Raw genomic sequence first — 25,725 nt, 5'->3', positions numbered from 1 at the left:
ATCAAAGATGGAGGGAGGACATTCTCAATCTATATTTTCACCCTGAAGACAAATCTCAGATCACAAAAATCAACCTAAGTCTATTCCCACATGCTAATCGATTAATCTGGGGCGGTGATAAATCAGGGAGTTTCTCCATTAAGTCGGCATACCATTTGTTATCCAACCTTCGAGAAGGGCAATGCTAAACTCAAGCCTCTTCCTCTTGATGTCACGAATGGGATCAAATTAGGCCTACGACATGGAAGAAAATCTGGAACTGTAAAGCCCCTCTGAAGATGAAGTTTTTATTGTGGCATATGTGTGCTCAAGGGATTGCATCGAGGGAAGGGCTCATGAAGTGACAACTTCAAGTAGATCCGAGCTGTGTTCGGTGTGGAGCTGTAGTGGAGTCCAGTGATCACATTCTTTTAGACTGCCCTTCGCTAAAGCTACTTGGTTTGGGAGTTCTCTATCTTTTATTGCTCCTCAAGATGAAAGCCCCAAATTGTATAAAATGCTTGAGCAATAGGATAAGATGAATTTTCCCTCTAAGAAGATCAAGATGGAGATATTAAGCCTTTTCACACATATTTGCTGGTATTTGCAGATAGCCAGAAATGATATGATCTTTCATCGAAAAGAGTGGTCCCCGATTGAGGTTTTCTCTAAGGCAGAACAGATGTATATGGAATTCTGGACGACTATTGACATCACCTCTACTCCATCGAGTAGTCCACCAAACAAGGCCACAACGTGGAAAGGGCCTCCTCAGGGATGGCTTACTTTGAATTGTGACACAACATTACCTTTGGAGAACCATGAATGAGGGATTGGATGTATCAGTCGTGACCACAACTGCTCACCAGGTTTGGCTCTTCCTGAACCACTTTGCTTCACAGATAGCTTATCAAGGGAGGCCTTAACGGTGTGCACTGGCTTATTTTGGGCAGTTGAGCAATGCATCCCTTCAATTATTATTGAGCCCGATAACAATGGCCTAATCAACTACATCAACTCTACTGATCAAGTTATACCGGCTGGGGTTCTTGGGATCATCAGCGATTTTCACTTATTGACGACCAGAATTTTTTAATGTTCTTTTTGTCACATATCTAGGGAGGCAAATTATGTTGCCGATACCCTAGCACGGAAAGCAGTGTCTCTAGCATGTAAGACAAGTTGGCCAAATTCTACTCCGTGGCTACTTGATCTATATAATCAAGAAGCCATTGGCTCCTCATGCAACCCTATTCAATAAAGTTTCCCCTTACCAAAAAAAAAAAAACTACCCTGAGCCCTTCAACATATTCCGGAGCTCAAATATGAAGGGTCCAAAAGCTTAACTCCAACCCATAGTTACCATAAATGATATATAAATTACACAGCACGGAAACAGAAAATTAATATCAAGACCATAACTGAACTATACAAGCTACATAACTATTGAATCAATTCAGCAATATAAACCACCAAACTACATAATTCAAGTTCAGAAAACAAACCACGACACCCTGCATACATTTCGTTAAACCAAAATCCAAATAAAGCAAACAAAAGCCGAACTAGAAATTATATTGTTATACTATAACAAACCACGCATGCTTCTTCCCCGCAAATTCTCCGGTGGGCTATAATGTAGAATTCCCTTACAGTAACCAGATTCAAAAACCAGACTTCTCCCAAAAGCAAACAACCCTCTGCCCTTACCCAATCTACAATGATCTAAATATATGTAACTGGTGATACGTGGCAAGCAGAGGCAGAACCAGCAATGGGCCAAATAGCTGACCATCGCCTTCGCAGTCACCGTCACCTGCAATCTTTGCCGACGTCTTCGCCTAGAATTGCTCCTTATCGCCGACGATGGTGAGTGAAACCCTCAAACCCCCAAATCTATTTCAAGGTTGGAGGTAAAATGTCATGAGGATAGAGACAAAAGTAAAATCATAAAATATTTGTGGTTAAAGACAAAAGGGCCAACTCATATTTTAACACCTAAAATTAACCTGTCAACTGAGAGGGGAGGTCGGTGTAATATTTGAAAACACTAGGGTAGAGGATGTAATATAAACAAAACACAAGGAAAAATGATGGAAAATACTCAAGAAGTTATTTCATGTTAAAAACAAAACACCTCTAATGCAATTTCAATTACCACCTCATCGCCAACACCATCACTCCTACCACCGCTACCACCACCACCACCAGTGCACCACCGCACCACCACCTCCTCCTCCATCACCATCGCCAATGCCAACCCCGCTACCTCCAACACCACCACCACCACCACTACTGCCACCCCCTCAACCACCTCCACCACCACAACCACACCACTACCACCACTTCATTGCCACGACCACCACCACCACCACTGCCTGTGTCAAAATTTTAGATATTAAAAGACATTTTATAAATTTATGTAAGTTTCATACTCATAAATTAATAAACGCTTAACAAACGCATTTCTATTATTTTTCTAACCCTTAAATAGAAATTACTACACATTTTTTGCCCATAAATATAGCCGCAAAGCAGAAATAGAAAAAATCATTTGGATAGATATTTATCCCTTAGTGGCTGGATAATGTTTCCTACCTGGGGCGGCTCTTTATCTCTCCCCCCTTATGAAATGACTTATTTGCCCCTTATTGATTGAACCAATGGGGCACTAATTGACTCTCACCTACTAGGGATAGCCTCTACCATGGAGTAGAAAATGTTAGCCCTTCTTTTTTGTTGTTGAAATCTTGGCAAAATATTTAAATGACAAGTGCCTCTTGACTTGGGTTGGGGTAAGGCAGGTTATGTCCCCCTTTATTTTTTATTATCAGATTCTTTTTTAATAAAATTCTAGGGACTATCTCGGGTCCCAAATAATATTTGGGGTAAAAAAAAAAAAGAAATTTCTCTTGACCTATGCTGAAATGAGTATCCATTATCCATGACCATCGATAATGTTCAAGGTTCTAACTATCGCACTATTAGTATCAGTTAGATCGTATCGATATCGACTGGGCCCAATACCAAAACCAGGCCAATCTGGATTAAGTATCAATATTGGATAAGTGGTAAAGTGTCAAAAACTTCATTTATTTTATGAAAAAATGGGGTAACAGTGAGTGATCAAGCCGATATGGATTAATCTTAATCGATATTCATTGAGATTAATACTGATTCGATTCTAAAAATTTAAATCCCTAGCACCGGGAGACACCAATATCCATTCGATTTTTGAGATTTAAACCGTCGGTACCGAGAGATGACCAAGAGAAAATGTATTTTCGAACTTTATCAATGGGGAAAGAGAGGTCATTGATGCGACCAAGAGTCCTCTCATCCTATGGTCTTATCAGTTATCACCGTGGCCAAGGGATTCTTTCTGCTCCATAGGACCACGACTAAAGCAAAACGTTTGGCTATCTTAAATTATAAATTTCACTCGCTACTCGCTCTGCTTGCGGACCCCACTTACCTTCCGTATTTAGATTAAAGTGAACAGAGCAACCTAAGCATCGTACAAACTTAGCCCTAATTCCACAAACATAGAGTAGGTAGAAAAGGAGGGAATTCATAATTCATAGAATACGTAGAAAAGGGTTTTGATCAAAACAAAGTCATTACTCCTATGGGGCCGCGCATTCGTTGGAATGTTCGTAGACTTGAGATGCCACGTTTGCAAATAAATGAGTTCTATGGGCCCTACACTAATTTTTTTTGGTATAGTGGGCCCTACACTAATCGATTTATCATTTTATCGACCGTTTGAAGAAATTATCATATCAAGATAATTTGGATGTTTTTATTTCTCGCGCGACAAGATGCGTGTCATTTCCTACACTCCCCAAGAAAATTGAATGATGCGCGTCATGGTACAAATAAAACTATAATTGCTCTGCATGGTTACGTACGGAAAGCAAACGTTCAACATAAAAACATAAATAATATTTTTCTAATTTAAACATGGGAGAAAAATCGCTCCGTCGCGCTCGCACAAACTTTTTTTTAGATTAAAAGTATTCCTAACTTCTGATGACCCTAAAATTTGGAAAAAGATTTTATACATCCCTCGTTTTCATAAGAAAATTTTTAAAAATTTTATTCCATCAAGAAAAAAACTGTTAAGTGATGATTTCAAAAGTTTACTATTATCTAAATGACAAACTGCTCTTGGGGGTTTATCCTTTGTTTATTTGTAAAGGGAATTGAATCGAAATAAATTGAACCTGATTCATATATTGATTCCTATTTTAACTCTAAAATAATAATTAAAAAGTTTGATACAAAGTAATTAATACGGTATGAATTTAGGTATTGGTATAGACCATATACTGATATGATATCGATCTTAGATTGGTCGAATCGCTCACTTTTACACTTTTTTTTTATCAAAATTATTACTTTTTTAACAACTTTACCCCTGATATTGATATGATATTCAATTCTAGATCGGTCAAGTATCGATACCTGTCTCAACTCATACTCATACGATACGATCAATCCAATATTAATACCTAAATCCATGTGAATATCTTGTACTTATCTCACCCCATTATCCATTCAACTTTCCTTTTTCAGTTAAGAAGCAAGTAACAACTGGACTTATATCCTCTATAGCACGCCATCCTAATTGCATATCCAACAGTTGAGAGGGCATGAGGTGTGTGTCAGTTGTTTCCAATGTAACACCCAGGGCAACACCAAATTTGTTACTCAAGTTTGGGGGTTACGTCTAATCATCGAATATGCAATGGGACTGAAAGCACTCTATATATGGATACCACATAATTAGTAGTATACACAAAGAAAAGTGAAATTTTATTTTCGATGAAAAATAAAGTGAAATTATTACAACCCAAATAAATAACCATAGGATTATTAAAATAGTTCTATAGCCAAGCCACTCCAACAACTCTTATGACCATGGAACCCAATTCCATAGAAATTCTATATAACAGGGGGAACATTCCATTTACTAATCACCATAAGGTCGTTCTATATCGAGAAAGAGATGCCTTAACACAAGACAGAGGCATGTGAAAGACAAGAAAGTCAGATATTCATGGATCCTTCCAAAAGTTAGCACTAGTCCTATTCTTTAATTAAATGCATATTAACGTCTTAAGAGTTGGAAAGGGAGAAGTAATCTTTACCATAAAAGAAAAACAATATTATTCCAAATTAGACCCCTTCTTATAATGACTAGAATTATGGTGTTCAACTCTTCTTTTCACACTATCCTATTGTTTTTTTGTTTTTTTGTTTTCTTTTTTTGAATGTTTATTTCCTAGGTAGTTAGTTACAACGAGGATGTCTTGATAAGCTAAAATCTGCCCCGATCCACTTTGACTCTCAAATTTGGTATACAAGTAGGTACCATCATCCCTATTTATTCATAGAATCAAATATAAATCCAAATTTTATCTATAGAGAAAAAGAAAGTCATAATCATGGTTAAATGTTAAAAATTAAAACTGAAATTATGACTCCTAAAAAAAAAAAAAATTTGAAATACAACTTATGTATATGAATGTTACATTGACATGTGATTAATCCACAGGGACTTACCTTTCTGTATATTTGGAAATGGCCACACCACCAACTAGGTGAAACGATTAGCTAAAATATGTTTTTAAGTAAGGGTGTCAAAGAGTCAATTTGATTGGGCTCTTTGATATTTCACATACTGGTTTGATTTGATAAAGAATTCAGTCTATAGAGGTCAACTTGAAACTAATACCCATTGGTTCAGTAAATTTCGATACATTATCAGTTTCTTTTAATGATCTCTTATTAATCCAATATTAATTTTCATATATAATTGACAATAAAAAAAGATAAAAATTTTAATAAGAAAAAAAAGCATTGCCTCGACAATGTTCCCCTATGCCCAAACAAAGGGCATTATGAAATGATCACTCCGCCCCTTAGGTTAGATGCCTATATGCATGCTCCCATTGACCTTTTTTTTTAATTATTATTGGATAATTTTGAAAATTTTCAATTTTGATACAAACGGTCACTTTTGATCAATCTTGTCATTCGTACCAATCCATTTTGTTATTTCAAATTTCTAAAAATCAAAATCACTGTCAAACCAATAAAGAGTTGTAACAATCGTGGTTCAATCAGCTTTAATCGAACCATTTAGTGGGATCTAGTGTCTATTTTATACCCCATTTTTAAAGTCACAATTAAAAAAAAAAAACCTATGTTACTCTTGGCTTTTTCTTGGATTTTTATTAATCCAGTGGACCCATGTGAATCATATCATTCCTTGCATCACTGTTTATGTGGCCCAATAATTTTTCTACATTAGGTAACCTTTCCCAAATAAAATTTAAAGATAATATTTTACGTGGAGATAATAGCTTCTCTCATAATCCATCTTCTCCATGTGAAATGATATATAAGAGTGACTATAAAGGCATTAATAGAAACTGCGCTGCCCCTGCAGAAAACACACTCATATTTTTTATGTATAAAAACACGCCCATAATGCCACGTTTCTTAACGTGGATTTTCGGCTTGTATTTTTTTTTTTTCTTTTCTTAGCTATTCTTTTTTGTCCACCAGATGTGAAAAAACTGAGAAGATAAAGAAAAAGAGAGACAGAGAGTTTCTTTTCTACTATAAAAGGAATTTTCTTTTCTGAGTAAGTTCTCCTCTCACTTTCACACATCACAAACACCTACACAGCCAAAAAAAAAAAATCTCTCTTCTTAGTTCTCTGTCCCCTGTTCATTGGTATGTAGGTGGGTGGGTTTCTGCTGGTGTAATCAGAAATACCGCCACTAGAACACAAAACAAAACCAGACAGGTGAAGTGGTAAACGAGGTAAACTGGCCAATCTCCATCTCTCTGTGCACTGCTTTGTTTACACTGTCGATGAACTCGTATTGGTGGGTATTTCAGGGTTCCCCTCGGATCGAAAATGTTTTTTATTTCTTCTTTTTGTTTTCTTTTCCTTTTCCAAAGGTAGGGTTTCCCATTTCTGCAAGATTCTTCGCTTAATTTGGAAAAAATAGCACTCCTTTAGTTTTTATCTGAACTCATCTTTAACATTTTTTTTCTTCTATGCGTATCATCACAGATTTCATTCCACATTTTTCTTCTTCTTCTTCTTCTTCTTCATCTTTTGTGAATCATAATGGTTTGGTTTGAGATTTTGTTTCATTTTGTGCAGAGATTAGCGTGATTGGTGAAAGGAAAAAAGAATGGCGAGAGAGAAAATTCAGATCAAGAAGATCGATAACGCGACGGCGAGACAGGTGACCTTCTCTAAGAGAAGAAGAGGGCTTTTTAAGAAGGCTGAGGAGCTTTCCATTCTCTGTGATGCTGAGGTCGCTCTCATCATTTTTTCCTCCACAGGAAGGCTCTTTGAATACGCCAGCTCAAGGTCCCTTTCTCTTTCTCTCTCTCTCTCTCTCTCTCTCTCTCTAAGATGAATGCATGTGTTGTGTTTCATTTTTTGCCGCCATTGAAGGTTAGGTAAAGCTTCTGAGTTCACGAGAAGCTTGAGCTTCTCTATCAAGGTTGAATCGGAGTTTTAGGAGTGTTGAGGTGAGGATCTTCAGTATGGAACTCCAGTGCACCGAAATCTACGCCATCATCTACTCTCTCTATGTTGGCTCGTATATAGAAATTTCTAAAGTCCACCACTTAGATTTTTCTTTCCTTTTTTTGCTCTTTTCTTCCCTAATAAATCGCAACTACTTCGTTTCCAGACTTCGAAACAAGTCTCTCTAGCCAAAATAGACTTGGGCTAGGTAGTCACAGACTCGCAGTACCTTAAAAAAGGGTGAGTTATTCGGAGACATTATCGTACAAACCTAAAGGTTATAGCTTTCTTTCTCTACATAGCTCTTCTGAGTGATGATCTGGTGAGTCAGAAGCATCTAAGAGCTGGATTTTTTTTTTCCCTTCTTTTTCTCAACTTCTAATCTGTGCTCTTTCACATGAAATAAGGGGATTCCATGATATTTTCAGAATATACTCTTTTTTCCCTTTATTTTAGGTAGTGGTTTTGCAGTTATTAGGTTGTGGTATCATTAGCTGTGTAATATTTCTTCAAGGGATAGCTGGGTTTTCAGTCTTTGATGTTGTCAAGTACTTTGATATGACCTTTAGTGTCATCTTCAAGAAGGTTTGAAGTCTATTAGTGGTATTAGTTGATGAAGGTTGCAGTAGGTGAGTAGGGTTTCTAGGATTTGCTCATCTGAAATCTAGTACTTCCCAGTCTTTTGAGACATTTTCGAAGATTGGAGTAATGCAAGCCGGGTAGTTCAAGTTTAGTTGCAGTGGGACACATATACAGATGAGGAGTTGGGGTCCCCTCCATGATGACCTTATTCCTTGACTGTGAACCCTACATTCCACCACCTTATATACTTTGTGGAGATGATTGACTGTTGCCTTTTCTATGGGATGCTCTCTGCAAGACTGCAAAGGGCTTCTAAGTCACATGAAAGTTGCCAGAATAACATTTTAGACAACGCTGAGCAAGTATTAAGCAGCTGTCCAAGTAAGATGTCTGGGATTAAGTTTAAGCTATGTGAGCAAGTGAGTTATTCCCCAAACACTACCCTTCGCTTATTATGTTGAGATTTTGAGATGTAGATGGTAAAGTTGGAAGCAAGGTTCTAAATCTCGGTCTCGAGGCCATGGTGGGTTTCATTTCGGCCAAGACCAAAACCGAGATAACTCCGAGATTTCTATCAGTTTCGGCCAAGATTTAATTCCATGGACTAAGAAGAACTTCTAGGAAGAAATGTCGGAAAACGTGTGTCAAACCATGCTTAACACTGAATAAAGAACCACATAATATGTAATGGGGTGCTTTGGGTACTTGGATGTCCTCTTCATAGAATATTTTCTCTTTAACAAGAGCGTGGAGAAGATTTTAGTGGTCTTTGGGGATAGTAAGAAGCTCATATTTGTTATTTTAACTAGCTACACTTCTCATTTAATTCATTTAGAAAGAAATTTCCCTTCTTCCCATAGTTGAAGCTTGAAGGAAGAAGAAACTCAAAAGTCTAGAATGCATTTCTCATTCGGTTGTTTTGCTATCATTACAGTTTCAGGACCTCCTAGAAAGTAGAACCTGAGTCGTGGGGCACTGGTTTTTTGTATTTCACAGATGAGTGTAGAAAATGTGAGAAATTATACTTTTCTTTTGCAATTTTCCTTAAATATGAAATAAAATATGTAGAATCGCCGAATCGGCAATGGTAGTACCCAGAGAGACACCAGCTGTTCACCTCAACAACAATAATCCATAGATGAACACATATACAGGAAATAGACAGGATGCTAACATTTCTACGCTTGTGAAAGTAAAGGAGAAGAGTATGCAATCCATAAAAATCAAGGTATATATGTATTTTTATTTTGGGGGTATATTTTGGGAATACTTGTAATTTCATGAATATTTGGTCAGTGATGGAGAAAGGAAAATGAATGGAGGGCGTTACCCGAAGGAAATAGTTACAATAAAAAAAAAAAAAAGGATGTGTGCGTTTGTGTAACTGTGTCAGTTGGAGAGAGAGATTCTGTCATGTAATCAAACATGTTCGAGAACATGGGAAGCAAAAGCTCCACATGATAGAATGCTTTTCGTAGCTATCCGAGGAAGAAAAGAATTCCTTTTCTGTCTCATTAATCCATTTTGAGTCTTTGCTTTTTATAATTTCTGGCTTTTCCACTGTAAACTTACTTTGTACTAAGGATTTCTCAGGAAAACTTAAACCAAACAATGCCTTGACTCGTAAAAGTTAACACAGGTTTGCCACTAATCTATTGATTCCCCAATTTATTTTGGGGAAAAGAGAAAGTCATGAGTTGTGGAAGCTTGCGGTCTTGAACATTTGTTTCATGGGTTTTCCCTTGCCATGTAACCCATGCTGCCCCGCCTATGCAGGGTCTTGGGAGGCATGAGTTTGAAGTCGGTCCTAATTTTTGGTATTTTTACGCAAAGTAACCACCCTCATGACTTAACCCAAGGGAGTAGTGTAGTTGGTGAATAACGAACTTGGTATGACCCGTAAATTCGGACGTCCTAAGTTCGATTCCCACTAAGCACACCTTGGGCCACTTACACTGGGGTGTTTAGTGCTCTTTGCTACTTTCAGTGAAAGTTGGATGGTTCTCATTCAATCCTGGTATGACCCGATCCATGTGATTATGGGGTCAGTATGGACCCGCGGGACTAGTCAGGCCAAAGGCTTGAATATCCGTTAGCAAAAAAAAAAAAAAAAAAAAAAAAAAAAAAAAAAAGAAAGAAGACCACCCCCATGACTTGAATCGACCATGTACTGCTATGATATATTTCTTTTTCTCCTTTTCAATTTCCATTGTTCTTTTACTGTTGCAATGTCATCTCTATGTTGTTAGTGTACTAACATGTTTCTTCAATCTCAAGAGAATTTTATTGTTTTCATATAATACATGTTGTTACAGTGTGCACAATGAATCATATATAACCATTAAAATGAGACTAATTTTTCACATTCTTATAAATATGGGGCAACTTTAGCAACTCAGAACTAAGAGATTATCAGTTATATAGGGTGTGCAAATGTGCGCACCCTTCACCTTTGCTATGCTGAATTCAAGTTAAACCAAAGATTTACCTATTAACACACTAAACCATTTATGCAAGAGCATTTCCTTGGACTGGGTTGAACCCATTCGAGAACCCAAGTCAAGACTGGGGTCCAATTTTAGGTCTTTAGTCTAGTAGTCTAGTAGGATATTTTAGGACTTTATTTATTTATTTTATTTGTTGGGAGATAGCTACGAACGAAATTAGTAGTTCCTTAGTTGAGTAAAATTAGTTCTCTTAGTTCCTAGCTAGGTTAATTTCTATTTTTTGTTTAGAGATTTTTCTTTATTCTACCAAAAAACAAGTTTGGAGTTTCTTTATATATTGGTTAGTAATCAACGATACTTATTAGATTGAAAAAAGAATGAATTGAGTTGTTTGGTGGAGGCTTGTGTTGCTATGAGTGTGCTGTGTGCGAACTTCCTTCTTCTCCCCTCTTCTTCTTGTGTGATTCCCTTTCTTTGCAACTCTGAGTCTCATCTCATATTTCCTCTTCTTCCCTAACTAGCCTTCCACCTATTTGGTATCAAAGCCGAAGGATCCATTTCGTTCCCTTCCCGTTAGTCCTATTTTTATTCCTCTATTGAGAGTTCCGATAAAAAATAAAAAATAAAAAAAAACTCACTGCAACACTCCATCTCCCAACACCTCCCAGCTCCAACAGTAATCGCTCTCTCCTTTCTTCCCTCCGTTCTGATAGTGAACAAAAAAATAAAAAAATGGACCACGAGCTACTGAAACCGAACCCCATCGAGTCGCCCTCCACAATAAAACACCCTATCCCCTACTCCCATAGCAATACACCCTTCAATTCTCACAGCCCCTCATTTCCCTTTCCTTGTGACCTCGATTAACCTAGTCTAGGGTTTCACCAATGCTAAAGAAAAGAAAACAAGAAAAGAAAGAACAAGAGACATCGAGAAAAATAAATTATCATACCTAGATTCAAAAGGTTGTGATTTAAATCATGCCTCTCCGGTATATCAAATGCCATGCATTGATGTCTCCTTGATGAAGTTCTAGTCCAAGTCCAAATCAAGGTTCAAGTCCCGCCATTAGTATTCGAGATTTCCAGATTTTTCTTTGCATTTTCTCTGCTAATACTTTAGAGAAGAAGCTGACTCTATTTGGTCTTCTTTTCCCTTTCCCATGACTAGTCTCCTTTTGCGAACCCTATTCCCCATGTTACCCCCCACTTATTAGTTATTCAATTTTTTTTTTATTTTTTTTTAAATGATTAGAATTACCTCTTGTTTCTATTCTTATCCTACTTTGTCTATTTTTTTCATTAGCTCCCAAGTTTATCCTTCCCCCGTTTCGATTACTCTTATTGTTTTTCCCAACTTATCCTCTTTTTGGTCTAAGTTTACTTTACCCTTTATTTTTGTCTTGTTGCAATTTCATCATTAATTTTAATTCTTATTACCCATCTTATTTTTGTTTGGTCTACCCTTAAGATTGCTCTTAGTTACAAACCTAGCCATAGATTCCTTTGTGTTTAAGTTTTGAGTTTATTACCCAATAAAAAAATTACTATGTTATTTATTGATGAATGACTAAATGATAATTTTGTCTCGATTTGTGGTGGATATGTCGTTAAAAACCAATCAGATCATTATCAAGTTTGCAGATAATGTCTTTATTGAATTTTTTGGTCTCTCAATATTGTGATGGTGGTTATTGTGAAGTGTTTGATTCTTCTCAATGCATTATAAAATTGGGTCGAGAATGGTTGGAAGTATAAAAAGTTGGTGGTTATTTTGCACCCTATAGTCTTTTTACATGTGTCAGGCGTTCATTATTTAAGGATTGGTTGACAAAATATGCTTGGAGTTAAAGAAAGTGTATCGTTGACTGGGTCAACACAAGAGGAAGACTTCTTAGATGTGGGACAACAAGTATCGATCTAGGAATATGAGATGGTGATTATAGGGGAAGTAATAATACTCTGCTACAATAAAAAATGTTCATATTGAGTTCATTCTTCCCCACGATTTTCCAATCATAGATGTAACCCCAAAGTTTCATATTTTGGATTTTCTTCACATTGCAGATAAGAAGCCAATACTTATCATTCATGTGCTTTCATTTCTCTCATTTTACAAAACTCTTGGTCGAGTTTTCTTAATATTAGGGGTATTGATTAAGAAACACTTCCTTAGACCGAGTTGAACTCGTATAAGAACCTAGGTCGAGACCTGAGTCCAATCTTAGGTCTTTAGTCTAGTAAGATATTTTAGAATTTTATTTATTTTTATCTGTTAGGAGATAGCTATGTACAAAATTAGTACTTTCCTTAGTTGAGTAAATTGGTTTCTCTTAGTTTCCTAGTTGGGTTAATTTATATTTCTTGTTTGGAGTTTTTATTTATTTAGTTATTTATTTATATATAAAATTATTATATATGTATATATATATATATATGTATATATATGTATATATATGTATATATTGGATTGTAACTGATAATATAGATTAGATTCAAAAAATTAATTGAGTTGTTTGGTTGAGTGATTCCCTCTCTCCCTGCAATTGAGTGTCATTTCATATTTCGCCTTCTTCCCTAACCTACCCTCCACCAACCATTAGGTGAGGCTAACTCATAAGTCCACCCAATTGCTAAGCCCAAATAAATTGTATTGACTACAATTTTATCCAATACAAGATGATTTTTGTAAGCATTCCTTGTTTCTATTTTGTCTTACATCTTCTCATTTTTGGGATTTGAGTAATTTATTGTAATAAAATTAAGAGGAAATTACACTCCCCTCCCTTGGACTATGGCCTAATAGCACTTTCCCCCGATGTACTTTCATAAATACCATTTCCCTTGAGTGATTCCCTCTCTCCCTGCAATTGAGTGTCATCTCATATTTCGCCTTCTTCCCTAACCTACCCTCCACCAACCATTAGGTGAGGCTAACTCATTAGTCCACCCAATTGCTAAGCCCAAATAAATTGTATTGACTACAATTTTATCCAATACAAGATGATTTTTGTAAGCATTCCTTGTTTCTATTTTGTCTTACATCTTCTCATTTTTGGGATTTGAGTAATTTATTGTAATAAAATTAAGAGGAAATTACACTCCCCTCCCTTGGACTATGGCCTAATAGCACTTTCCCCCGATGTACTTTCATAAATGCCATTTCCCTCCTCTATAGTTTAAAGATTCTATTAAGCGTACCCCTTCCATTAGATAACTTAGTTAAGTGATGACATCACCTCTTTAGGGCATTATTCGTCTCTTGAAGCTAAACTAAAACTCAACTCATGGAAATCTCACGGAAACCCTCTGTAGTATATCACCGTCGTGACACCGCTGTGCTGTGACGCCATTGCAATAGCTTCCAACATTGCCTCGTGGACTATCTCTGTTCATACATGCTCAGAGCGCCATCATGGATTGTGTTAAACCCTAGATATCGACTTATATCACCATCTCTATTCTTCTCTACTCATATCACCATCGTGACTTTGCTGCGAAGGATCCTCTGCGACTACAATCTGGAATTTGGAATTGGGAATTGGGATTGTTTCTCTCTAAAATTCGAATTCTATTTCCTTCTCTTGCTTTCAAGAGTTGCTGTTTGTTTTCTTCTTCCGAAGTTAAAACCCACCCCATTGGTTTCTTTTAAATCTTTTTTTTTTTTTTTTGGAGATGTCAGCTACTATTTGGGTTTCCCCAAGCATTCAATCTCTGCAACGAAGAGAACCATATGATATCACTTTTACGCCTATGTTTTTCATCTTCTTCTTACATTAGAATTAGAACCCTTTAGTTGCAAACTCTTCGATTCTTCCAAAGAAATTCAATGTGATTTGCGGTAGGATTGCTTCACTCTAGGCTTCCAGCATAGGTCTTACTCAGAATCTTGATTCGCCCATTTCAATCGAACTACAACCCATTGTAAGTTGTAAACGAAGCACAATTCGATCAGATCATATCAGAGGCATCGATCAGATCCTTTGGGTTTTTTTTGGATGAATAAATAATTCATTACCAAGGGAAGAAGAATATACAAGGGAAAATGTTCGTTCCTGAATCGACAATGTTTTTTCTTTTTCTATTTGAAATCCTCTATTCTTCTACCGTTTAGCATGATTTCTTCATATATGCAATATATAAGACTCTTTAGTCGATTCTCCGAATGGTTTATCAGCATTTGATCAAATTTTATTGAAATCAGAACTTGGGGTTCCGGGGCTATCTCGAAGACTGTGTTTGGGAGTTTCCGCTCTTAAATTTCTTATTAATATTTAAAACTTTGGCGCACTTCCGAATTGATTTGGGAAGTGATTCCACCATACACAAATCGGGCAAGATCATTTTCATGGAAAGTGGGAATTGGGTAGAAGAACTGTAGATGTTAAATTGAAATCACCAAATTCAACTTAGTTCACTCCATGAGGATAGTTTGAGAGTAGAGAGTAGGTCGTTCTTTTTTCTATGCGAGGTTGCGAAGGAGGAGAAGCCTTGCTTGAGAGCTAGAGAGTTTGAGAGCAAGTCGTTCTTTCTTTTATGTGTGAGGATAGTTTGAGAGCAGAGAGTAGATCCAAGGATAAGGAAAAGAGAGAAAATATATGTAGATGGAACAAGGATAAATTTGTCCTTTTACAGGCCGTTTTAACACATTCAGTCACTAATGGTATAATTGAAAGAATCTTCAAATTAGAGGGGAGGGAATTGACATTTATGAAAGTATGTGGGGGAAAGTGCTATTAGGCCATAAGTCCAGGGGAGGGGAATGTAATTTCCTCTAAAATTAATCAACAACATTTTAGGACTTGATTATGCATAGTAATTGGTCTAGGAATCTGTGTCCTTGGTAATGATAATATGGAGAGTAAATGATGGCCACAATGGGCTGTATTATTGATAAAGGCTTTTTTTTTTTTTTTTTTTTGTTGATAGAGGCTTGAGACCCTTAAGAGTAAAATGTTACAATATATAGCATGTGGCATATAGGGAAATGTTATAGACATAAAATGGGGTGCATATTCCTCATGAGTAATTGGTAAAATAAAATAAGTCCTATTAATCTTTTTTTTTTTTTTTTGGCCAGAGTAGGTCCTATCAACGTAATCATATAGAATAGGCCATATTAGAGAATGTATAATAATGTACACTACCAACATAGTGTCTGAAGTCAAACTATCATTTTGAGTGTCATTCTTTGCTTCTTTTTTTTTTTCTTTTGGTAAGGCTCCATTGTGTTTAGAAAACCTGAAATAGGGTTTCTGATGCAAGCCACAATCACAAGACCAATCAATCTGATCCACCTGAGTGGCTGAGTGGAGTAGGACTCAACAATTTTGGAATTTTTAAAGTGGCATAAATTCTCTCTCTCTCTCTCTCTCTCTTTTTTTATTTATTTATTTCGGAAAGAATCTCAACATTGGATATTTGGTTTTGGAAAGTAACCTTAGTAAAGGTACCTTATTTTAGTTTATTTTTTCTACGTATTCTCACCCATAGGATTTAGATTTTTTGTTGTTTAATTGATAGATTAGAGCTTGAGACATTTGGGTTTTATTATCTTTAGAATTATGAGAAGTATGCTCATTTGATGGAGAATGATGGAGAGTTGAATTTGCTTTTAGCAACCAACTGAGTCTATAAATCGGAACATTGAGGTGTTATACCCCATAACCTTATAAAGTTACCTTGCATCCTTGAAGAGTTGTAATCATCTTGCGTTCTTGAAGAGTCACGCTATACTCCTTGAAACCATAGAGAGTTTCACTACAGTCTAGAAGAATTTTAGCTTTTCCCCTATTGTGTTTTCTTTATATTTTGTATTCGTGTTATCGGGTTACATACGTGGTAGAGTGTATTCTTGACTCTCTTGAACTATAGCTTCCAACTAGGCCACATTGATTTCTAAATTTCAGGAGCTAATTTAGCCATTTGGCTCCTAACACACTGCCGTACAAGATTGGAACAAGTACTTGGGCAGTAGAGGAACACAATTGCATTATTGAAAGATTTGTACAAGATTCAAAGTTGGAAGGCATATTAGAGAATGTATACTACCAATCTAGGTTTGAAGTCAAAACTATCATCTTCGGTGTGAGTTTTGTTTTTTTTTTGTTTTTTTTGTTTTGTTTTTAATATAAGGGTTCCACTATGTTTAGAAGACCTAAAATATGTGTTTTTACAAGTTTCTGGACATAATTTGCCACTTGACCCCAAAACCCACCATTGATCCTTGCTGGAAAAAGCGTCCAGATTGGACTAAATTTTTGTTTTCTGTCGAAATATTTCATTCGACGGACTCCAAAACAAAACTTGGAACCTTATAGAGATGTTTCTAGATAATAAAACTATTGTAGAGAAGGCCTGCTATTTTATGAACTGCGAAATCAATACAATAAAGATGCTTGAAACTGCTTCACAGATGGAGGAGAAGAAGGTTATGGCAACCTAAGAGAAATTGGTACTGCTCTGAGGAGAGACTAGAACCATGACCGCTAATATCAATATTCCTCTCTCTCTCTCTCTCTCTCTCTCTCAAGAAAAATATAATGAAGTGTCCAATAATGTATCTACTTATCGGTACGGCTAGTTTATAAAACACAAGCATTTTAGCATGTCCTTTGTAATATAGGTAAAGAGCACCATACTTTGTTGCTCGGTTATTTATTATGCACTCGTTACTTAATGGCATCAGCCCATAGTTCAATTAGTTTGCTTAATAAGGATTGAAATTTTATCCTGAATTACTAGACATTTTTTAATCTTCCGACTGTTAGAACTAATTCTGTCATTTTACGGTTTACCAGTGTGAAGGGGATACTGGAAAGGCATCATCTGCATTCTAAGAACCTCCAAAAACTTGATGAACCTTCCCTTGAGCTGCAGGTAAGTATACTTTAAATTTTTTTATTTTTGAACCATACTCGATGGGCTATTTCTTTGGTTTTAGTTCTATGACATGCATCAGCTGGTGTGGCAGTTGCATGTTTTATGCGAAAAAAAATGGGTGTTCGGTAGCTTCACACTAGTTCCAAAACATAAGCTGGAGATATGAGTTATAGGTTAATTTCTTCGATACTATAAAAAGAAAAGATAATTTCTTTGTGTAGTTTGGAAGAACCCCTTTCTAGATTCTCATGAAGAAAGGACAATTGAAGAAAAGATGATGTATACCTTCTTCAGCATTCCAACAAAAACATCAATTCGAGATACTGAGTTTTGTATGAGCAGGAAAATCTTAGGTTGGAAGGGTAAGAATCAAAGTGCGCCAAGTGGTGAAGCTATGTTTTGAAATATGGTGTTTGAACCAAACCACATTCCATCAAGGGACAAATATACTTTTCTCCTTTTTTTCCAGCCTAAATCTTTTACTAAATTTGTTTAAACATAAAAATGTGCTTATATATATCTAAATACAAAAATACTTGTTACTCAAAGTTTTTATTGCATCTTAGGGATCCAACATTATATCCACCCAACTAGGATGGTGGCTTAGATGAAATTTCTTATCGTTGTGTATTGGCATCAGATATATATAGGTGGAGTGTACAACAGAGCCAACAAGAATTAATGACGAGAGAGGAGAGAGAATATGTGAGAGGGCATATATATATATATATATATATATATATATATATATATATATATCTCATTTATACATCATTTTCTTATATTTGATATAAATATCTGATTGGTATGCCATGGTGTCACTTTAGCTAGAGAACAGCAACCATACGAGGTTGAGCAAGGAAGTGGGGGAGAAGAGCCATCAACTGAGGTATAAAGCTATTATTAATTTATAAGACAGAAAATGATTACTTTATGCAAATTGTTCTCTCTCTCTCTCTCTTTTGCTTATCATAATTTAGATTTTAGAGATGCATGCATGCATTTTCAGTAATGTCAAAATTCCATGTGTGCTTTAGGAGAATGAGAGGAGAAGAGCTGCAAGGGTTAAATATAGAGGAATTGCAGCAGCTAGAGAAATCACTTGAAACCGGATTGAGGCGTGTATTAGAAAGAAAGGTTGGTATATGTGTTGCTTTTACAAATTATAATATAATAATTGTCTCTAATTTGAATTTCATTGTCTTAATATGGAAATCATTATGGGTTACAGGGTGAACGAATTATGGAGGAGATTAGCGCGCTCCAAAGAAAGGTTAGGGATCAAAGTTCATTTTCAATTCAGTTTTTTTGATGTGTTTTGTAATGTATTTTTTAATTTCATTTTCAATTCTTTAATACAAATAGGAATCTTTAGCGGAAAAAATAAAAGATAAAATTCAAAATATTTAAAAGCTTTGCAAAGTGCCTAACCTTTTTATTTTTTCGTTAAAAGGCTATTCATATTAAAGAAAAAAAAAAAAACAAAGAAAGAAACAAGAAAACTAGTAAATCAAGCTAGATACACCAACATAAAGAAGACAATACCCCACCATTAGCAGGGGGAATATGCCCAACAAAAAAATCAATCCCAGGAGACACTAAACCTCGGGATCATACACATTTCTAATGTAGAAGTGAAAATTGAATAAGTCACTTTCCCGAAAAGGCAAAATGGCCAAACTTCCGGCAAGCCTACTCCCCATTATCCTTTCCCTTGACTTTTCTTTATTTAGCTTTCTCGAAGCCATCATGCTCTTTCCTTGCTACCTCATCGATAGTAGCAATCTTAGGGTGCTTCAAAATAATTGCTCCTCCTCTGAGAGAACTTGGAGTAACAAATTGTACCAAGTCCTTCCTCCCCTTAAATATCACTACTTCCCCTAAAATTAGGGCCTCTTCCACCACTACCTCAACTGTCACTCTCTGCGCATAGAAATGATCCTACCACGAAAGCAATTGTCTCCTTCCCACACGTCTAGGTTGATTTATCCCCTCTAGACAGGCATAAATTTCTGCAAGGGTTTCTTTTTTGGCTAGCAATGAGAGATCTATCTTCCCTTGTGCCATCATTTGCTCCCAAAATCTCCTCTCCCTGCATTGTTTCATAACTAGAATCTGATGTAAACTTCCAGATCCATCTTCACTAGCAATATCTGCCCAATTAAGTCTTGTCGCACTCAATCCTTGCTCCTTATTAGTCAACCCACCTGGTTGAGCAAGATCCACAAAATCGTGCCTACTTCCCTCATCAAGATCTTGGAATAGAAAATTGTCATGCATCAATATCCCTCCCTTATTTGATCTCAGTTGATCCTCACTTTGAATGGAACGAGGCTTATATTTCGCCTGAGAATGGTAAGTGATGCAGGACCGGCCAACACATGAGAAAGTCCAGCCCCAAGATCTAGCATTTAGGCTTGATCCATAATGCAATGAAACCTATGATTAACATTTCTTAGTCCTTATTATGCAATGTAAAGGTTTAATCTCGGCTATAGAAACTCAAATGGAATCGACAGTTGTGATATCTTAGGAGCTCTTAGGGTTTAAACTCTTCACATCCTTTGTAGATTTCCACCTTAACTCTTTTGAATCCTCAACTTGTGAATTCAATTTTGGCATCTAAGCTAGCAAATATATATATATATATATATCAAATATTCAACCTTGAAGCTTGCATAAAGACTATGGAGCTTGCATTAAGACCTTGGATAATACAAACTTTTGTAGCAACCCAAGATAGTGGGGTTTCTCTACCATCTTTATTTTCTTCTCTTGTGCAATCTCAGCCTTAGGATCTTAGGGGTAGAAGTTGAAATTTTAGGATTTCATTTTCCTATAAAAGGCCACCAAAGATAGCATGTAAACAATCGAATTACAAGGGAATTTTTTTAAATGAAATTGCTAAGTGCAATTCTTTTGATCCTTTATCTTGTGTAAGGCAGGATCCTTAGCTCTTTTAGGATAAAAAGAATTTGAATTTTTACCCGCATTAATCTCCTCCACCAAAGCATTGTTATCATTAAGGGCATGTAAAACACTTCTTTCCAAAGAATCTCCTAAATTGGAGATCTCATGCATATCTACATTACTATCTTTGAATCGTGATTGAGAACCACCTCCACCATTCACGTTCTCTTCCCTTGTATGCCTATTAGATTGATGCAGATTGATCTCCTTTTCCAAGATAGAGGAAATTTGACCAGACTGAGTCATCGAGTTCACTCTGGCCAAGCCTATTAGGGTGACTCCATCTTCCTCTGCATAGGTTGCCCCTGGGATGCTTACTACCTGATCTTTGGCTATTTGATGGACATCTACTACCTTCTTGTGAGGGCACAAGTTAATGAAGTGCCCATTCTTTTGCAGTAGCCACACCGGTTCATTCCATCCTCGTACACAATGCTTTGCATGAAAGAGAATACCTTTGACGATCTAGGCTCGCACCACTCCACTTATATCTTCTCAATGCATGTTGTAGTCTTTGAATCATCTACTTTTACTAGTACACAAGCAAAGTGTCCTAGAAGACCCTGTCTTGTCCTATGATTAAATGATAAAAAAAAAAATTGTAAACATTTTCATATAATCATGCTTTAGGAGAGAGTGTATATATATATATATATATTGGGCCAGGTCATATTTTTATACAAAAATAATGTAGATCTTTGTCAAAACATAGCAGCTTTGTTTGGTTACAAGGAAAACTGGGGAAGGAAAGTGAAATCAAATAAATATTTCAGTGGAAATTTTTGAAATCATTATCTCACATGATAGTGTAACTAATTTTAAAACTTACTAAATTTTATTATTAGTTTCAGTTACTTTATAATTAAATTCCATTGATTTTTAAAATAAATTTTTGGCCAAGAGATCGCTTCATGGTCATGTGGCCCCTACACTAGAGTGGGAAGGCCATTGGCCAATGACAGTGCCATGCAGGGGCATCGACATGAATGGGACCTTTTATTTCAAAGGCATAGGGCGGTAATTTCACTCGTTCGTGTTTGGGCGCAAGGGCCATGCGACCAGGCAGCTTTCTTTGTCCTATAAATTTTGTATTGAAAATTATATTTACATAAAAATGTTATACACAATCATGATTACAAAACTTTCCTTTTTCATCATGTGTATTCTTTAAAGGAAAAATATAATATGACCCATTGAAGAGTGAAATTTACATTTGACCATTTGTGAAGAGATGTTAAGTTGAATTTCAGAAAATAACCTTTTCGACAATTTGGGCCTGAACAGAGCTAAAGCCAAAGTTTATATATATATATATATATATGTCTCGTTTGGTAAAAGAGATGAAGTGAAGGGATATTAAATTAAATAATATTTCATCGGTAAAGTGAAATGTAAAAATTTATTTTCTTACCGGATATCATTGGAACTCTATATCGGGTTGCTTTCCTATTTTACCTGTAAGTCTCAATTCCATAATACATGTGGTATCAATTCTAGAATACGTATAGATTCTGAATCCAATCCACTTACTATGTATCCTCAAGTTACCACGCTTATATTAGGGGTGCAACAGGGCCGGGTTGGGATGGGTTTCTTAAAACCTTAGCCCAACCCTTAGTCCCCTTAACTGGACCCAAACCCGCCCTGACCTTGACTCAGGGCCACAAAACTTCAACTCAGGCCCTACCCTTTAGGGTTCAGCCCAATCCTTACTTGCCTTAACTGGCCCTGATTGCACACTTGGTCATCCAAACGCTTGCCCTTTTTGCACACTTGGTCATCCATAGGAAGCCTACCATGAGCTAACCGCCATCCAAATACAGCTTGTCGAGGCTGGAGGAAAGATTTCTAGAGAATGGAAAACTAAGAAACATGCGGCTTTTTGCTTCTTATGTCTTCCCAAGCTGAGGCCAAAGAAAAGGGTCCAAAAGTAGATAATTTCTAGTGGCAAGCGTCCTCTAAATTGCTAGGGAGATTCTCTTAGCTCTCTCAAACGTTTCAGACAAAAATGTCGAAGAAACAGGTGGGAAACACCACTCACTGTTCTTAATAAAATCCGCCACCCTCAGTTGCCTTGTAGTGAGCACTTCTAGATCCAGATTTGAAGACTTTGCCAATGAAGAGTTTTCGAACCATCGATCCTTCCAGAAGCTAATATTATTGCCATTTCCTACTGTCCAACTCTCCATATTGGTAACAAAATTCCACACCCTTTTTAGACTCGGCCAAATAGAAGAAGACTTGTACCTCTTGAGATCGCTATCACCAGTAGTAAACCTCGCTATGAAAAATTGGCTCATTCTAGAATCCTCATGCTTGATCTTCCATGCTAGCTTACGTAAACAAGCTCTGTTGACATCTCCCAGCTTCTGAATACCTAGACCTCCCTCCATCTTTGGCTTATAACAGTCCTCCCATTTGACAGTGATTTTTTTTCTGACCCTCCATTTGGCCTGACCAAATAAAGTTCCTCATCCATGTTTCTGCAGTTTTAATCGATGCCTGTGGCCACTAATAAACTGCAAAATTATGCATAGGAATGCTCGAAATAACTGATCGAACCAATTCAATGCAACTTGCCATCGAGAGCAACTTCCCTTTCCAAGCCGCTAGTCTACATTTGATCTTATCCAGCAAAGGCAACAGGTGACATTTAGTTACTCTTCCCTTAAAGATTTCCACCCCGAGGTATTTTGTTGGGAATTTGGATATCTGAATGCCCAAGAACTCGCTAACAAACTATTTTTTATGGGGGGCCACCTTGCCAAAGAAAATCTTGATTTTATTAAAAAACTGACCAGAGAAGGACTGATATTTATCTAAGAAAGAGTGCAGATTTCTTACATATTTTGTCTACGCGTTCATGAAAATGAAGATGTCGTCTGCAAGGAGAAGGTCAGATGGATATCCACTTCCAAGGGAAACCAACTTTTCCAAGAAAGCGCGAGTCATATGCTTTTTGAACATCAATTTTGATCCCCATACCTCCTCCCCTGACTGCAGAATACATCAGATTTTCCAACTCTGAAGCTAGGTTGATATTGTCAGATATTGTTTTCCCCATTTGGAACACACCTTGTTCCTCTGAAATCAACCTGGGAAATTGCACTGAAACTCTGTTTGCCATAATTTTCGAAAGCACATTGAAAAATAAATTTCCCATACCAATTGGCCTATACTTGTCTAGGGTCACAGCTCTCGGCACCTTCGGAATTAGAGTGAGAAAACAGTTGTTTACACCCCTAGGAGGAAACCCTATTCTGAAGAAGTGCTTTACAGCCCTGCAAAAATCCGCTTCAACAATATTCCAAACTCTTCTAAAGAATTTCCCATGAAATCCATCAGGCCTAGGAGAACTGTTTGGATCCACATCCCAAACAGAATTTTTAATTTCCTCTGAGGAGGGCATAGCCTCTAAACAGAGTGCATTTGCATAAAAAATCTCCTGAGGGATACAATTCAATAGAAGGCTTCATAATACTTAGAAATATATGACGACAACCTCTGCTGGTCACTAATCCACTCACCATTCGCACTCTTTAAGGTACGAATTTGATTTCGAGACCGTCTCATTTGCACAGAGGGGCGGAAGAATTTTGAATTTCTATCCCCCTCTTTCATCCACCTCTGTTTGGCCTTTTGAGACAAAAAACTGTCTTGCATTTGAGTTGCTTTCAGGAGAGACATCTTGGCATCTGCCTCTCTGTCAAACAGATCATCCGCCATACCTGTTGTCTCAATTTCTTCCTGAACCGAATTCATATTTTCAGAGGATTTCTTTATTTCTTCATTAACATTTGGAAAATTATTCCTGTCCCAGCTCTTAATGAAAATTTTTACATTCTTTAGCTTCTGAGAAAGCACAAAAATGAGGTTTCCAGAAACCTCCTTATTCCACACCTCCCTGATAACATCCTCAAAATTCACATTATCCATCCAGAAATTATTGAATCTAAAAGGAATATTACCTAGTTTAGGAATGGCATTTGAAACCACCAGAACAGGGGCATGGTCCGAGGCTGTTCTTTGCAATACTTTTTAACTAATATTCTTGAACACATCCAACCAATACCCATTGCAGAAACTTTGATCCAGAACAGCTGCAACATTGCCTCTGCGACGATTGTTAGTCCACGTGAACTTTCTCCCCTGAGAAGGAGCTTCAGCCAAAGCACACATGTCCACCATTGCTTGGAACTCCGCCACCAAGCTAGCATTAAATCTTCCTGGCCCCCTTTTTTCATTTGAAAGAAGAGTTTGCATTAAAGTCCCCTATGACCGACCAGGGGATATTGGGATTTACCATCAAACCCAGGTCTGTCCTGAGCTCTCGGCAAGTAACCTTAAAACAGTTTGCATGAACAAAGGTTAATCCCACAATGCAATCGAACCAATACACCATGACTGATAATTGCTGATCAGACAAAGAGACAACTGATGGACGAGCAGAACCTTGTCAGACAACTGATGGACGAGCAGAACCTTGTCTCCACATAAGCCAAAGGTTCGGAATCTTGTCCACTGAATCATTATGGATCAAATCCCTAGAATACCCTATTTTGTTAACTAACAAAGAGGGAAAATCCGTGGCCTTCACCATCGGTTCAGCCAAACAGACAAAATTAGGAGAGTGCTCCCTCAGGATCAGCTTTAAGGCTTTAATACCAGCAGCCTTTCACACACCTCTAATATTCCAGAATAAAATCTTCATGGAGAAAGATTTTAATTTTGGGCCTTTTCAGACTTATTCGTCTGACCTACCTTCTTCTTACCCTTCTTCCCTCCTTTAGAGGTAGCAGTATCAGATTTTTCCTTTGCAAGAAGGGCATGATCGACCATCCCTACTTCCTGAAAAGTTAGAGCCACTCGTCCATTGACAATTTCTGTCTCTGGGATATAGGAAGTCTGGGAGTCACATTGACTGTGAAGGATTTTGGTAGGGTGACGGCCTCTTGAGGGTTGTCTAGCACCACCACCTCTTCCCCTAGTCACCACATTCCGTCGAGGGTGGCTTGGCCTGATCGAGTTCATAGGGTCCATGGTAGGAGCGGCCATGGTAGGGGCGTCAAAGGTAGCTTCCTGAATCTCCTCTTCGGACTCTGAGAAATCACCATCTTCTGGGTCAGAACCCGACCCTGATCCAGATACAAATACAATAATAGTAATAATAATAGTTATTATTATAATTGTAATAAAAAAAAAACTAGGTACGTAACAATCCTTCCCCCTTGAAATTTCCTTGTCCTCAAAGAGCATCAGGATCCCATATCTTGATAGTAAAAGTTGCAGTCGATGAATCCGTCAA

General features: G+C 37.0%; 1 protein-coding gene across 5 annotated transcripts in view; it reads left to right on the top strand.

The window, feature by feature from the left end:
* Positions 1 to 6,634: 6,634 nt before the first annotated feature.
* The window catches only part of LOC122085149 (MADS-box protein JOINTLESS), a 63,902-nt gene continuing 44,811 nt past the window's right edge, over positions 6,635 to 25,725 (top strand). Inside the window, exons 1-6 of one of the 5 annotated variants that reach the window (XM_042653606.1) lie at positions 6,635 to 6,816; positions 7,166 to 7,378; positions 17,369 to 17,447; positions 18,278 to 18,339; positions 18,488 to 18,587; positions 18,682 to 18,723. In XM_042653606.1, coding sequence (XP_042509540.1) covers positions 7,197 to 7,378; positions 17,369 to 17,447; positions 18,278 to 18,339; positions 18,488 to 18,587; positions 18,682 to 18,723 — 465 coding nt within the window. In that variant the 5' untranslated portion in view covers positions 6,635 to 6,816; positions 7,166 to 7,196. Of the gene's footprint in view, positions 6,958 to 7,165; positions 7,379 to 17,368; positions 17,448 to 18,277; positions 18,340 to 18,487; positions 18,588 to 18,681; positions 18,724 to 25,725 lie in introns of all 5 variants that reach the window. The other 4 variants (XM_042653607.1, XM_042653604.1, XM_042653603.1 and 1 more) reach the window with 4 other exon arrangements.

This window comes from Macadamia integrifolia, chromosome 7 (assembly GCF_013358625.1).
Source record: "Macadamia integrifolia cultivar HAES 741 chromosome 7, SCU_Mint_v3, whole genome shotgun sequence".
Classification (NCBI taxonomy): Eukaryota; Viridiplantae; Streptophyta; class Magnoliopsida; order Proteales; family Proteaceae; genus Macadamia; species Macadamia integrifolia.
Note: the sequence above shows the minus strand (reverse complement) of the source record. Positions and strands in the feature narration are given on the sequence as shown.